At 44.1% G+C, this 13,932-nt stretch overlaps 1 protein-coding gene across 5 annotated transcripts in view; it reads right to left on the minus strand.

Annotated features, from left to right (window-relative positions):
* The window catches only part of depdc5 (DEP domain containing 5, GATOR1 subcomplex subunit), a 194,629-nt gene that overhangs the window by 108,387 nt on the left and 72,310 nt on the right, over positions 1-13,932 (minus strand). For 4 of the 5 annotated variants that reach the window (XM_068005516.1, XM_068005514.1, XM_068005517.1 and 1 more), the window contains exons 23-25: positions 10,063-10,160; positions 4,780-4,836; positions 936-1,119 (exon numbers count right to left, since the gene is read on the minus strand). In XM_068005516.1, the coding sequence (XP_067861617.1) occupies positions 936-1,119; positions 4,780-4,836; positions 10,063-10,160 (339 nt within the window). The remainder of the gene's footprint in view (positions 1-935; positions 1,120-4,779; positions 4,837-10,062; positions 10,161-13,932) is intronic. The other variant, XM_068005515.1, reaches the window with a different exon arrangement.

Consider the following 13,932-nt stretch of genomic DNA (forward strand, 5'->3'; position numbering starts at 1 on the left):
TCCCGTACTCCAGTGAAAGACAGAACAACCACCGTAGTACGTGGCAGGAAATGTACTTGCTGAATGAGTCACTTTGTTCAGCACTCAGGTTCACTACTGCAATAGGATTTCAACTCTGGAAGGTCTGCCTTCACAACTCTTGCCTCCTCAGACTGCTTTCCCTCTCTGCAGTGCCTCTATCCTCCCCACCCCCTCCAATAGGCCACCAGCATTTCCCCACGAAGCAAAAATTATTTTAGAGTACAGCTTCTCAAACTGAAGTCCCTGAATTATTCTGTATTATTTCTGCTGCTCTATACCTGAATGGAAAATGCTTTGGCAATGAGGGTTCTGTTTTCCTTTAGGTGGTTGACGTGTTCTTTGGGAAGTTGGGGCAGGGCACCCAAGCGCTGTGCTAATATTTGCAGCATGGAGGAATCCCCACACCGTGAAGTTTGAAAACAGTGGGGGCTTTTTTCTATTAAAAAAAGAGGATTCCTGCTACTAATGTTCCAACAACAGGTAGGACAACAGCAGCTTGCTCCTTATATAGCACCTTTAACATAGAAAAATGTCAAGACACTAACAGAAATGGATGCTGAGTTAAAGTAGGAGGTTTGGGATCGGGCTTGGTTGGATTTTGCTTCCTACCCTCAGAATAACCCGACACACAATATAATCGTTAAAAAAAAAACAGGAATTAAGACTTCAAGATCACCTGGGGTTGCCACCCTTTTGGTTTTTAAAAACACTTCTTTATCTTGTGATCTAGAGATATTAATTATGGATATTAATTATTGATTTTAATTGCTATGTAATGTCACTGCTAAAGCAAACCTCAAAACTCCAGGCATAATCTCATGCCCTATCTCCCCTCCATCCTGCTGATCTCTACTTCGCAACAGTTGGTAGCCCTAAGACCAACTTAAGCAAGGTAAAGGATACTCAATACGTACCTGTCGACATCAGTCTCTGGGAGGAGGTCGTAACACCCTTCTGTGTAGTCATTCTGCAGGCTCTGCCGGTCTGGAAAGTAGTCTGTGGTGAGTGGCAAGCAGGCAGGTGTGGTGAGAGATTTCCAGTCAACACCCACTGTGCAACAGAAACTGGGCACTACAGGAGGAGCAGACAGCATCAGAACTTCAGCGAGTCAGAAAATTATATGGACACCGAATTCCAGGGCAAGGAAAGAGGGAAGGGGAGTGGAGCGGAGGGGGAGGGAAGAGAAGGGGAGTGGAGGGGAAGAGAAAAGTAAAGCCATTGGTTGAGCAGAAAGGGAAGGAAGTAGGAAGAGTGAGAAGAAAGAAAAAAGAATTATTAGCTGTTAAAAAAAAAGATTCTTGCTATCCAAATTTAACATGCATATACATCATTGTGCATAATTTGACAGCAATACCAAAACACAAAAAGTGTTACTTTAGTAATTGTTAAGCATTTAAATTAATTGCGCAGTGTGCAAAACAAGAGCAGAAGGGATTATTTGATTATCAATCACATTTTTCATCCATTGTTAAAAAGTAGCGGGATTGGGTCCGGAGGAGGGGGAGGAGGTCGTTAGGTATAGTGAGGTTTCACTGTATACGACATATCCAACACATACACAGTACAGGAGATGGGTCACAATCACATACCATGCCAGTAAGTTTCAGAGCCGGAAAAATGGGCACAAAAAAACAGAAATCAAAATAGGAAATAAAGTAAATCCAGCATCAAATCCTGCAACATTCAACACTACTGTGAATAAATATTGTTTTCCTCCTACTGCTACACCAGGAATCACACGGAACCTTTTCCAAGCTCGCTCAATGTGAGGATATGTTCAAGGGTTCCTAGCTGCAGCAGTCAAGTGGTATCAGACATACAAATGTTAGAAGTGTGAATCAAAATAGCCACACACGCACACACAAAGCACCCCCCACCCCCTCCCAGGTTCAGCAGGACTACGTTTGATGTTTAGCTGTAGTGACACCGGATGGTGCTGACAGCAGACAAAAAATGTTAGGCCAGCATTAAGACCCAGTTAGTACATCGGATAGTGGTTACTTCTCACCGCTATTAGTTTGATTGTGTGCAGTTAGTACTGTTCAGAGTGAGTACACTTCTTAAATCCTTCAGATTTTCTCCCCTACTTTCCTTCCGGTGCTCTCACTGGGGTAGGTCTGTGGGCACTAGCTACCCTCCAGTACCTTGCCCAACTGCCCACTCCTAACGTGCGAGTCTAGACAGCGAGAGTCAGCAGGATTGTGGAGGCCGAGCCTGATCCTGTTCTTGACATTTACACACACACATTTTCCAGCAGGACTCAATGGACAGCAATCAGGAGCTGGAACCTTGGTCGGTTTCTTTCCCCTCACTGACCCTGAAGTACTTTAGCCAATTATAGCCCCCCACTTTTGCGGCCCTGGTTGAAACACAGACTGGGAATGAGGCCTGGGACCTTCTAGTCTACATGGTTCAGTGTTACACCAGGCAGTGTCTTTACCCAGTAGATCATTGAGGGAGCTATGCTTCTCCACATATACAAGGCCACAGCACCAGAATAAAGAAAGTTATAATTAGTAATAACATTGTGTACATTTTTTGTGTTATCAGTGAACTTTTTTTTAAAACCAGAGACCAATAAATACAATCTAATTCAAAGTATAATTTGACCAGGCATTTTGTCTTTCAGTCAACTGTGAATGAATATACAACCAACTTATTTGGAAACTTTCCTCTAGGATCAATTTTTGCTTCCCAATTTCTTTCCCTTTTGGAGACATTACTGCTGAGCCCAATACTCCCACACAAGCACTTTTTAGCAGGAGATATCCGATTGGGAGTGGGAACTTTGGCTGATTTCCCCCTCCAACCCATTAAGGCATGGGGAGAGCCTTTGGATCAGCATTTCTCTATTACGTGAGAGTGAACAGGAATGGTACATTGGAATTCAAAGCTTGGATCAGGTCACATTATCCCAGTCCTGTAATTGGTTGCCATCAGTAGTCCAGGCAGCTCTATATGGTTTTGGATAACTAGAGCTAGGATTAGATATAACAAGTGCAGCTGAACAAACTAATTCAGCTGTGCAGGGTGTGGCTGGATTTCAAAGCCAGTCAGCAAGGACCCAGGTGGTCTGAACAGAAGAGCTAAATTTTTGGGGGGGGGGTAGGGGCATAGGCAAAAAGGAACTAGAGGACATAAAGGAATGGTATCAAGGGTCAAAACAGTGAAATACCCACTCAGAGCTGATGGGAATTTTTAGTATTTTTACACAGTACTTTAATATATAATACACAGCATTATAACTGTTATGTAATGCCAGTCATACAATATTACACTGGCCCAACACAAGCATTAAGTTAATCGTTACAAGACTGTGGGGTTCTGGTGGGAGCCAAAGCTTTCCTAGGCAAGCAGGTTTATCGTGCTTTGCTAACGTGCACTTACTGCCAGCTTATACGGAGCAGTACGTCAGAGTTTAATGTGCTTTCAGTTGAAAGACACTGCAAAGACAGAGAGGCCCGAAAGTGTGCACATAATTGAAGGGGAGAGGTTACAAAAGTATATCATATTTTTATATTACACAGATTATTCCAAAATATAAGTTCTGTGAAGTGCAAACAGTAATAAGACTGTCTTTTATTCAACTGAGTAAAATACACATGGGGATTGGGGGGGGGGGGGGGGGGAGGGGTTTAATACCCCACCAATTGGAGTGGGGTAGACAAAGGTTAATATCTGATCCCCTCAGTTCAGCTCCTGATCTCAGCCGTGTTGAGCAGCAATACATTGAGTGAAGGCCACTTCTAACCTCCCCCACCTCCACCCATCGCGCCCCCTCCCCCGCTCCACTCATCTACCCCCCCCAACCCCTGCCCCACCTTCCCCTGCAGGGCAGAAGGAAAAATCAGACAGGTGAATCACTCCCGGGCTCTCTCCTCCGATTCCTGGTGGTTTAACGAATAAGGAGAAACTGTTTCCAGTGGCAGAAGGATCGGTAACCAGAGGACACAGATTTAAGGTAATTGACAAAAGAACCAGAGGCAACATGGAAAAAAAAATTTACACATTGAATCGTTATGATCTGGAATACACTGCCTCAAAGGGCAGTGGAAGCAGATTCAATAGTAACTTTCAATAGGGAATTAGATAAATTCTTGAAGGGGAAAAATTTGCAGGGCTGTGGGGGAAAAAAGAGCAGGGGAGTGGAAATACTTGGCTAGCTCTTTCAAAGAGCCAGCCCAGGCACAATGGCCCAAATGGCCTCCTTCCGTGCTGTATCATTCTATGATTCTATGGTTGATTACCTGAGGAGCTGGTGGGCAGCCTGTGGACAAACTGTGCACCTGTGCCCTTGGGCGAAGGTTCGGGCGAGATGGATAGAAAAAAGAGAGACAAAAATACAAAAAGAAAGAAATATACCAAAGCACCTTGAAAATGAAAAAGATGCAATACATCTCCACGTGGTGCAGTTCTACAAATGTATGACTAACAGTTCAAAGGTTAACAGATGTACTAAAGTTATTCAATTCTTCAGATATCTATTGGGATGGAGGAGAGGGAGGGCAAGAGATGACAACAGATCGCTAGCTCTCCTTTAATAAAAACTGAAAATGCTGTAAATACACATCAGGTTAACTCAGCATCTGAAACACAAGAGACAGGTTAATGTTTCCTCAGAAGTTAGTGTTCTGATGACTGGTCTCTCCCTGAATGTTAACCTGTCTTTTCTCTGTCAGATGCTGATGATCTGCTGTGTATTTCCACCATTCTCGCTGCCTTTTTTTCTTCTCTGGTTTGGTCTTGTCTGTGACTCACTTGGATCACGGCCGGTAGAAGGGTCCTCATAGGACGATGCCTGGTTCAGAGGAGTCCCTGGAACAAAAACAGACATCAGTCATTCTGACCTCGGATAAGAGACGCAGAGTCCGGAGGCATGGAGTGTACAATGCTGCACGCTTTTCAACTCATTGGCTTCTGATCACACCAGTGAAGTGCAAGGTTCCTTCCCATTGATCAGTAAGTACGGACAGATTAGCCAACTCTCACAAACATCCAACTAAAGATGAAAGCAATCTCCAAGGACTAGAAAACGTCCCACAAACACCCAGTCAGCCAGCGCTCATTCATGTCATGAATGGTTTGTCATGAAGGGTTTGTGAAACCAGAAGATTTATGTCATGAAGAGTTTGTGAAACCAGAAGATTCTTAGCATCTTCTGAAACAATTTTAATAATGAATTTTCCTCCCTTTCAGACATGTCCCATTCGTTAGGCACATCACTCCGACTTCACATGTAATGTTACTACGACAGGTTAAGTGGCCCCACTTGTGCATATATTTAACAGGATAGGTCACTGGTTCACGGTCACTGAACCACCCTTACTTTTGCATTTGTATTAATCACTCTCCTACAGGCAAAAAGATTTTTTTTTTAAAAAAGCATGGTACATTATTTTTTGCTCCTGCTGCTTCCCCATTCCGAGAAATGGGGCAGACAACCTGCTTGCAGACAGCTTCCGAGCAGACGCTCTGGGACCAGCCGGGCTGCTCACTGAAGGTCACCGTGGTTGTATTAACCAGATAATCGACTAGGGCAAATGATTTATTATCGTTCAATATGGTCAGAAACTGCTGTTTTCACTTACTCCAGCACATTTTATGCAAAATTGTGTTAAATTGGGGACTGCACTGCACAGGGCAAATGTGGTGTTTGCCACACCATCCAAATCACTGGCCATAATTAATGAGCGATCACAATTTGCTCACAAGCAGGCCTGTTTCTCAATAGTTTTTTTTATATATAATTTGTTCATGAGATGTGGGCATCACTGGCAAGGCCAGCATTTATTGCCCATCCCTAATTGCTCGAGAAGGTGGTGGTGAGCCGCCTTCTTGAACCGCTGCAGTCCGTGTGGTGAAGGTTCTCCCACAGTGCTGTAAATCCAGGATTTTGACCCAACGACAATGAAGGAACAGCGATATATTTCCAAGTCGGGATGGTGTGTGACTTGGAGGGGAACGTGCAGGTGGTGTTGTTCCCATTTGCCTGCTGCCCTTGTCCTTCTAGGTGGTAGAGGTCGCGGGTTTGGGAGGTGCTGTCGAAGAAGCCTTGGCGAGTTGCTACAGTGCATCCTGTGGATGGTACACACTGCAGCCATAGTGCGCTGGTGGTAGAGGGAGTGAATGTTTAGGATGGTGGATGGGGTGCCAATCAAGCGGGTTGCTTTGTCCTGGATGGTGTTGAGCTTCTTGAGTGTTGTTGGAGCTGCACTCATCCAGACAAGTGGAGAGTATTCCATCACACTCCTGACTTGTGCCTTGTAGATGGTGGAAAGGCTTTGGGGAGTCAGGAGGTGAGTCACTCGCCACAGAATACCCAGCCTCTGACCTGCTCTTGTAGCCACAGTATTTATATGGCTGGTCCAGTTAAGTTTCTGGTCAATGGTGACCTCCAGGATGTCGATGGTGGGGGATTCGGTGATGGTAATGCCGTTGAATGTCAAGCGGTGGTGGTTAGATTCTGCCGGTTCTATGGTTAGATAGTGCTGCTGCCTTTGCTTCTTGACCCCAAGCCTCCGCTGTCCTCCTCCAGGTGTCTGTCCCACACCCGAAACTGGTCGTGCTGCTCCAAATTAACATGATTCTCCTCTTTGCAAGAGTTGGGTTGATTTTAGAAGGATGTAGACACCCCATGACTGTGGCAAATGATTTTGCATGTCCACATCCAAACTTGTGGCTAGTATATCAAAAGGCAACAAGATGCGCTTTTGGAAAGAGAAGGAAATGAGTGATACACCAGGGAGGTGGGTTGAGATCTATCAAAAATGGGCTTGTTCGGGTAAATGTCCTTCTTCCGTTGCTAAAATTTCTTATGTTCTTGTATTAAACCCAAAAGGTAAGAACATAGGAACAAGAAGAGGCCATTCAGCCTCTTAAGTCTTTTATGCCATTTTATTAGATCATGGCTGAACTGTATCTTAACTCCATCTACCCACCTTGGTTCCGTAACCCTTAATACCCTTCCCTAACAAAAATCCATCAATCTTAGTTTTGAAATTTTCAATTGACCCCCAGCCTCAACAGCTTTCTGGGAGAGAGTGTTACAGATTTCCACTACCCTTTGTGTGAAGAAGTGCCTCCTGACATCACATCTGAATGGCCTACCTCTAATTTTAAGGTTATACCCCCTTGTTCTGGATTCCCCCGCCTGAGGAAATAGCTTCTCTCTATCTACCCCATCAAATCCTTTAATCATCAAACACCTCAATTACCTCACACCTTAATCTTCTATACTCAAGGGAATACAAGCCTAGTCTACGCAACCTGTCCTCATAATTTAACCCTTTTAGTCACAGTATCATTCTGAGAAAGTGAGAAAAGTGATGGCTGGGAATTGAACCCAAGTCAACTGCTTGAAAGGCAGCCATGCTGGTCATGGTACCATCACACAACTGGTACACGGTGATACATTTTCTGCCATGTTGTCCCCTCCAGTGCATACATCAGACAACAGTGCACTGTGTGCTGGAGTAGAAACATAACAGTCTCTCACCACAATGCCAGCTTTCAAGGCTGTGGAAAAATCATTTTACAGTAGGCGGCCTATTGAAAAGGGAATTGGATAAATACTTGAAGGGAAAATATTTACAGGGCTATGGGGAAAGAGCAAGGGAATGGGACTAATTGGCTAGCTTGTTCAAAGAGCTGGCACAGGCACGAGGGGCTGAATGGGCTCCTCCTCTGCTGTGCCATACTATGAAAGCAGAGCATTTCACAGGGGTTGGAGCAGGCAGCGAGTCTGAGCCTCCGACACACGGTGGCATAGAGTGGCTGCATCCAGAATTCCCCGGGTGGGGGCGGTCTGGGCAACAGACTCAGCTCAGGTCGCTCTTGCTGGGTGGCTACAGAAGGACACTGGCAGAGACCTGGGAACTGGCTGCAAAGTACAGGGAGTAATAGAGGGGGAAAATGGACAAAAAAACATATACACTCCATAGGGACACATTGCTGCAGGGGGGCAGGAAGAGGCACGTGGGTCGTAGGGAACAATGGGCCAGGGCTCAACAATGGAGACGCAAAAATGAATAAATATTCTGGAGTTTTGCTTCACAACTTTTGGTGATCAGGGAGTATTGATACTGAACTTTCCCTCAGAAGATTGAATGAGTGGGATAGAATGCATGATGGGGGTAATTGTACTTAGTGTGTGGAAGGAGCAGGCTTGATGGGATGAATGGGCTTCTCTCATTCTACGCTTCTTAAAATATAGAAATGGATTGGGAGAAAAAGAACTGCAACAGTTGATGAGTGGTCTAAGGCGCCAGACTCAAGGACTGCTTATCCTTACCTTACTAAAGGTTGGTGAATTCTGGTCCCTTTCTAGGGGCGTGGGTTTGAATCCCACTTCTGACATCAGTGTTTTATTCACACAAATGCTGCCAGCGTCAAAGAACCTGCTCAACTCTGCTTCAATTTACACGTGGCCACTTCAAGTAGCTCAACAGTATTGCCATTTGCCGACAAAAGCGAATTAGATCAATACTTGAAGGGAAAAAATTTGCAGGGCTATGTGGTAGGAGCAAGGGAATGGGACTAATTGGACAGCTCTTTCAAAGAGCCGGGCACAGGCACGATGGTCTTGTGCTGTACCTACTATGATACTAGTTCTGTATGGTTCTGTTGAAGGGTTATGCCTGAAACTTCTAACATTTTCCCGTTCTTTACAGATGCTGCCTGACTTGCTGAGTGTTTCCATCATTTTCAACTTTTATTTCCAATTTCCAACTCTTGCAGTTTTGCTTTTTAGTTTTATACGGCTCTCTACTAATAAGAACTCAATGGATAACATGAGAGATGAATAAGGACGTATGGGATGAGTGCAGGCCATAATGAGGCACGATCACAGTGAATGAAATCCTGTGCGTGATATCTGACAAAGGTCCTTGCTGCTACTTTGTACATATTGTGTTCCCAAATTAGCCGCTTTCTTCTTCATTCTGCTGTCCAAACCACAATCCAGCATGAGTACTTTTCTCTGCCTCATTTAATTGGATTCTCTCCTTCCTTCTCTATTGGTAACTCACACCCAATTGGCTATTCCTAATCTGTGAGCCAAAAGTGAGTGTTGGCAGGCTATTCGACTGTGTGGGGCACCATAGCCAAATGTGGATCCTGTCCTCAGCCAACAGCTACACATATGCACTTACAGCAGGGGTCACTGGGTGGCGATCAGGAGCAGGAAGACAGGCTCATTTTCTACTCGCTAACCCTGGTGCATTGCAAGGTCAGCCATCTCAGCACGGACTGAACTGAGCTGAGCGCTCGAGGTCAACATCTAGACAAAGTGAAAAGATGAATCTGTTAAACCTTTATAAATCATTGATTAGGCCCCAGCTGGAGTGTTGTGTCCAATTCTGGGCACCACACTTTAGAAAGGACACCAAGGCCTTGGAAAGCGTGCAGAGGAGATTTACGAGAATGGTACCAGGGATGAGGGGTGGGTTTCAGTTATCTAGAGAGACTGGAGAAGGTGAAGGGGAGATTTAATAGAGGTGTTCAAAATTATGGAGGGTTTTGGTAGAGCAGATAGGGAGAAACTGTTTCCACTGGCAGGAGGGTCGGTAACCAGTTTTAAAATAATTGGCAAAAAAAACAGGGAGGGAAGATGAGGAGCATTTTTTCTTTAAATGCAGCGAGTTGTTATGATCTGAAATGCACTGTCTGAAAGGGTGGTGGAAGCAGATTCAATAGTAACTTTCAAAAGTAAGGGATCTTACAACACCAGGTTATAGTCCAACTGTTGGACTATAACCTGGTGTTGTAAGATTCCTTACATTTGTCCACCCCAGTCCATCACCGGCATCTCCACATCATAACTTTCAAAAGGGAATTGGATCATTACTATAAAAAGGAGAAATTTGACTGGCTATGGGGAAAGAACGGGGGAGTGGGACTAAGTGGATAGCTCTTTCAAAGAGTTGGCACAGGCATGATGGGCCGAATGGCCTCCATCTGTGCTGTATAATTCTATGAAACAAATTCTTGAACGAACACAGATAGAATAACAAGAAAACAAGTCCACTCCCTGTGTATTCTTACCTGCACTGTGGCTGCTGGCTGGACTTGTGGCAAACTCATCCACTCCCGTACACCCCAGGAAAGATAAATTATCGGCAGCCTGCCTGGCAGTGCTCCGTCTGGGAGTAGGAGAAACCAGAAACACATTACGTTAAGCAACAAGGACTCACCAATGCTATTCAATGGTGCAATCAAGTTTTCCAAATATACATCATTTTACTTCTACTCCTTAATTTCAATCAAGATCAAAAAAAGCCTTGCCAGATAGAAGATAGGTTGTGATTATAAATCACTGGAGAAGTGAAGGACAAAACTGACAGACAGCACATGACCATTGGTTTTCTAGCAGAGACTCATGGTGTTACACATCACATTGATTGCACTGTAACCTGGGAACGGAGAAACCAGGAATTACTCCTCCCCCAACATCAGTACACAGTGAGGTGGAGGGGGGAGAGGGAGGGAGGAGAGAGGTGATATATTATTTAGCTGTCAAAGTTACACTTCAAAATTAAATCAACTTTGGAATTAATGGGCTGCCATGACCTTACACGGTAAAATAAATCAGAGACCTGAAGACTACAGCTTGGGAAAAGGGGTAGCAGAGTCTTAAACTGACCCACAATCTCAAATGTTGTAGAGGGAAGAGATCAATATTCTTGCCGTGTCACTCAAACACCACTTGTTACCAGTTTTCTGCTCACTAGTCCTACACAGATTTGGGGGGGGGGGGGGGGGGGGGAAGACATCTCTGGTTGTAGAGATGGTGGATGCATTGGTTTTGATCTTCCAAAATTCCCTAGATTCTAGAACGGTCCCAGTGGATCGGAAGGTCGGAAATATAACACCGCTATTCAAGAAAGGAGGGAGAGAGAAAACAGGGAACTACAGGCCAGTTAGACTGACATCAGTAGTCGGGAAAATGCTGGAATCTATTATTAAGGACATGGTAATGGGGCACTTAGAAAATCATTATATGATTAAGCAGAGTCAAAACAGTTTTATGAAAGGGAAACAGTGTTTGACCAATCTATTGGAGGTTTTTGGGGATGTAACTAGCAGGGTAGATAAAGGGGAACCAGTGGATGTTGTATATTTGGATCTTCAAATGGCATTTGATAGGGTGTCACATAAAAGGTTTTTACACAAGATAAGGGCTCATGGGGTTGGGGGTAATATATTAGCATGGATAGAGGATTGGTTAACAGATAGAAAACAAAGAGTAGGAATAAACGGGTCATTTTCAGGTTGGCAGGCTGTAACTAGTGGAGTGCTGCAAGGATCAGTGCTTGGGCCTCAGCTATTTACAAATCTATATTAATGACTTAGATGAAGGGACTGAGTGTAATGTATTCAAGTTTGCTGATGATACAAAGCTAGGTGGGAAAGTAAGCTGTGAGGAGGTCACAAAGAGTCTGCAAAGGGCTATAGACAGGTTAAGTGAGTGGGCAACAAGGTGGCAGATGGAGTATAATGTGGGGAAATGTGAGGTTATTCACTTTGGTAGGAAGAACAGAAAAATAGAACATTTTTAAAATGGTGAGAATCTATTAAATTTTGGTGTTCAGAGAGATTTGGGTGTCCTGGTACAAGAAACACAAAAAGTTAGCATGCAGGTACAGCAAGCAATTAGGAAAGCAAATGGCATGTTAGCCTTTATTGCAAGGGGGTTGTAGTACAAGAGTAAGGAATCTTGCTGCATTTGTAGAGCGCTTTGGAGAGACCTCACGTGGAGTACTGTGTATAATTTTGGTCTCCTTACTTAAGGAAGGATATACTTGTCACAGAGGCGGTGCAATGAAGGCTCGCTAGATTGATTCCTGGAATGAGAGGGTTGTCCTACGAGGAGAGATTGAGTAAAATAGGCCTATACTCTGGAGTTTAGAAGAATGAAACATAGAAAACAGGAGCAGGAGTAGGCCATTCGGACCTTTGAGCCTGCTCCGCCATTCAATATGATCATGGCTGATCCTCTATTTCAATAGCATATTCCCGCTCTCTCCCCATACCCCTTGATGCCTTTTGTGTCTAGAAATCTATCTAGCTCCTTCCTAAATATATTCAGTGACTTGGCCTCCACAGCCTTCTGTGGTAGAGAATTCCACAGGTTCACCACCCTCAGTGAAGAAATTTCTCCTCATCTCAGTCCTAAATGTCCTACCCCGTATCCTGAGACTGTGACCCCTCGTTCTGGACCCCCCCCAACCAGGGGAAACATCCTCCCCATCCAGTCTGTCGAGCCCTGTCAGAATTTTATATGTTTCAATGAGATCCCTTCTCATTCTTCTAAACTAGAGTGAATACAGGCCAAGTCGACCCAATCTCTCCTCATACGACAGTCCTGCCGTCCCAGCAATCAGTCTGGTGAACCTTCGCTGCACTCCCTCTATGGCAAGTATATCCTCTCTTTGGTAAGGAGACCAAAACGGCACACAATACTCCAGATGTGGTCTCACCAAGGCCCTGTATAGCTGCAGTAAGACATCCTTGCTCCTGTACTCAAATCCTCTTGCAATGAAGGCCAACATACCATTTGCCTTCCTAACTGCTTGCTGCACCTGCATGTTTGCTTTCAGTGACTGGTGTACAAGGACACCCAGGTTCCTTTGCATATCAACATTTCCCAATCTATCACCATTTAAATAATACTCTGCCTTTCTGTTTTTCCTTCCAAAGTGGATAACTTCACATTTATCCATGTTATACTGCAAAGGCCATGTTTTTGCCCACTCACTCAACGTGTCCAAATCGCCTTGAAGTCTCTTTGCATCCTCCTCACAACCCCACCTAGTTTTGTGTCGTCAGCAAACTTGGAAATATTACATTTGGTTCCCTCATCCAAATCATTGATTTAACCATATTGTTGTGAATAGCTGGGGCCCAAGCACTGATCCTTACGGTACCCCACTAGTCACTGCCTGCCACCATGAAAAAGACCCATTTATTCCTACTCTGTTTCATGTTTGCTAACCAATTTTCAATCCATGCCAGTATATTACCAGCAATCCCATGTGCTTTAATTTTGCACACTAACCTCTTACATGGAACTTTATCAAAGGCCTTCTGAAAATCAAAATACACCACATCCACTGGTTCTCCCTTATCAATTCTACCAGTTACATCCTCAAAAAACTCCAGTAGGTTTGTCAAACATGATTTCCCTCTCATGTTGACTTTGTCTAATCCTGTTGATATTTTCTAAGTGTCCTGTCATCACATCCTTTATAACAGACTCTAGCATTTTCCTTACTACTGATGTTAGCCTAACCAGTCTGTAGTTCTCTGTTTTCTCTCTCCCTCCTTTTTTAAATAGTGGGGTTACATTTGCCACCCTCCAATCTGCAGGAACTGTTCCATAATCTATAGAATTTTGGAAGATGACAACTAATGCATCCACTATTTCCATGGCTACCACTTTTAGTACTCTGGGATGCAGATTATCAGGCCCTGGGGATTTATCAGCTTTCAGTCCCATTAATGTCTCCAGCACTTTTTTTACTAATACTAATTTCCTTTAATTCCTCCTTCTCACTAGTCCCTTGGTTCCCTTGCATTTCTGGGAAGTCCTCTTCCGTAAGACAGAACCAAAGTATTTGTTTAATTGCTCTGCCATTTCCTTGTTCCCCATTATAAATTCTCCCATTTCTGACTGTAAGGGACCTACATTTGTCTTCACTAATCTTTTTCTTTTTACATACTTGTAGAAGCTTTTACAGTCCGCTTTTATGTCCCTTGCAAGTTTACTCTCATACTCTATTTTTCCCCTCTTAAATCAATCTCTTGGTCCTTTTTTTGCTGAATTCTAAACTGCTCCTAATCCTCAGGCTTACTACTTTTTCTGGCAAATTTATGATTCCTTTGAGACCAGCGTCGACAGCGGCGGAGGAGGAG

This window comes from Heptranchias perlo, chromosome 25 (genome assembly GCF_035084215.1).
Source record: "Heptranchias perlo isolate sHepPer1 chromosome 25, sHepPer1.hap1, whole genome shotgun sequence".
Lineage (NCBI taxonomy): Eukaryota > Metazoa > Chordata > Chondrichthyes > Hexanchiformes > Hexanchidae > Heptranchias > Heptranchias perlo.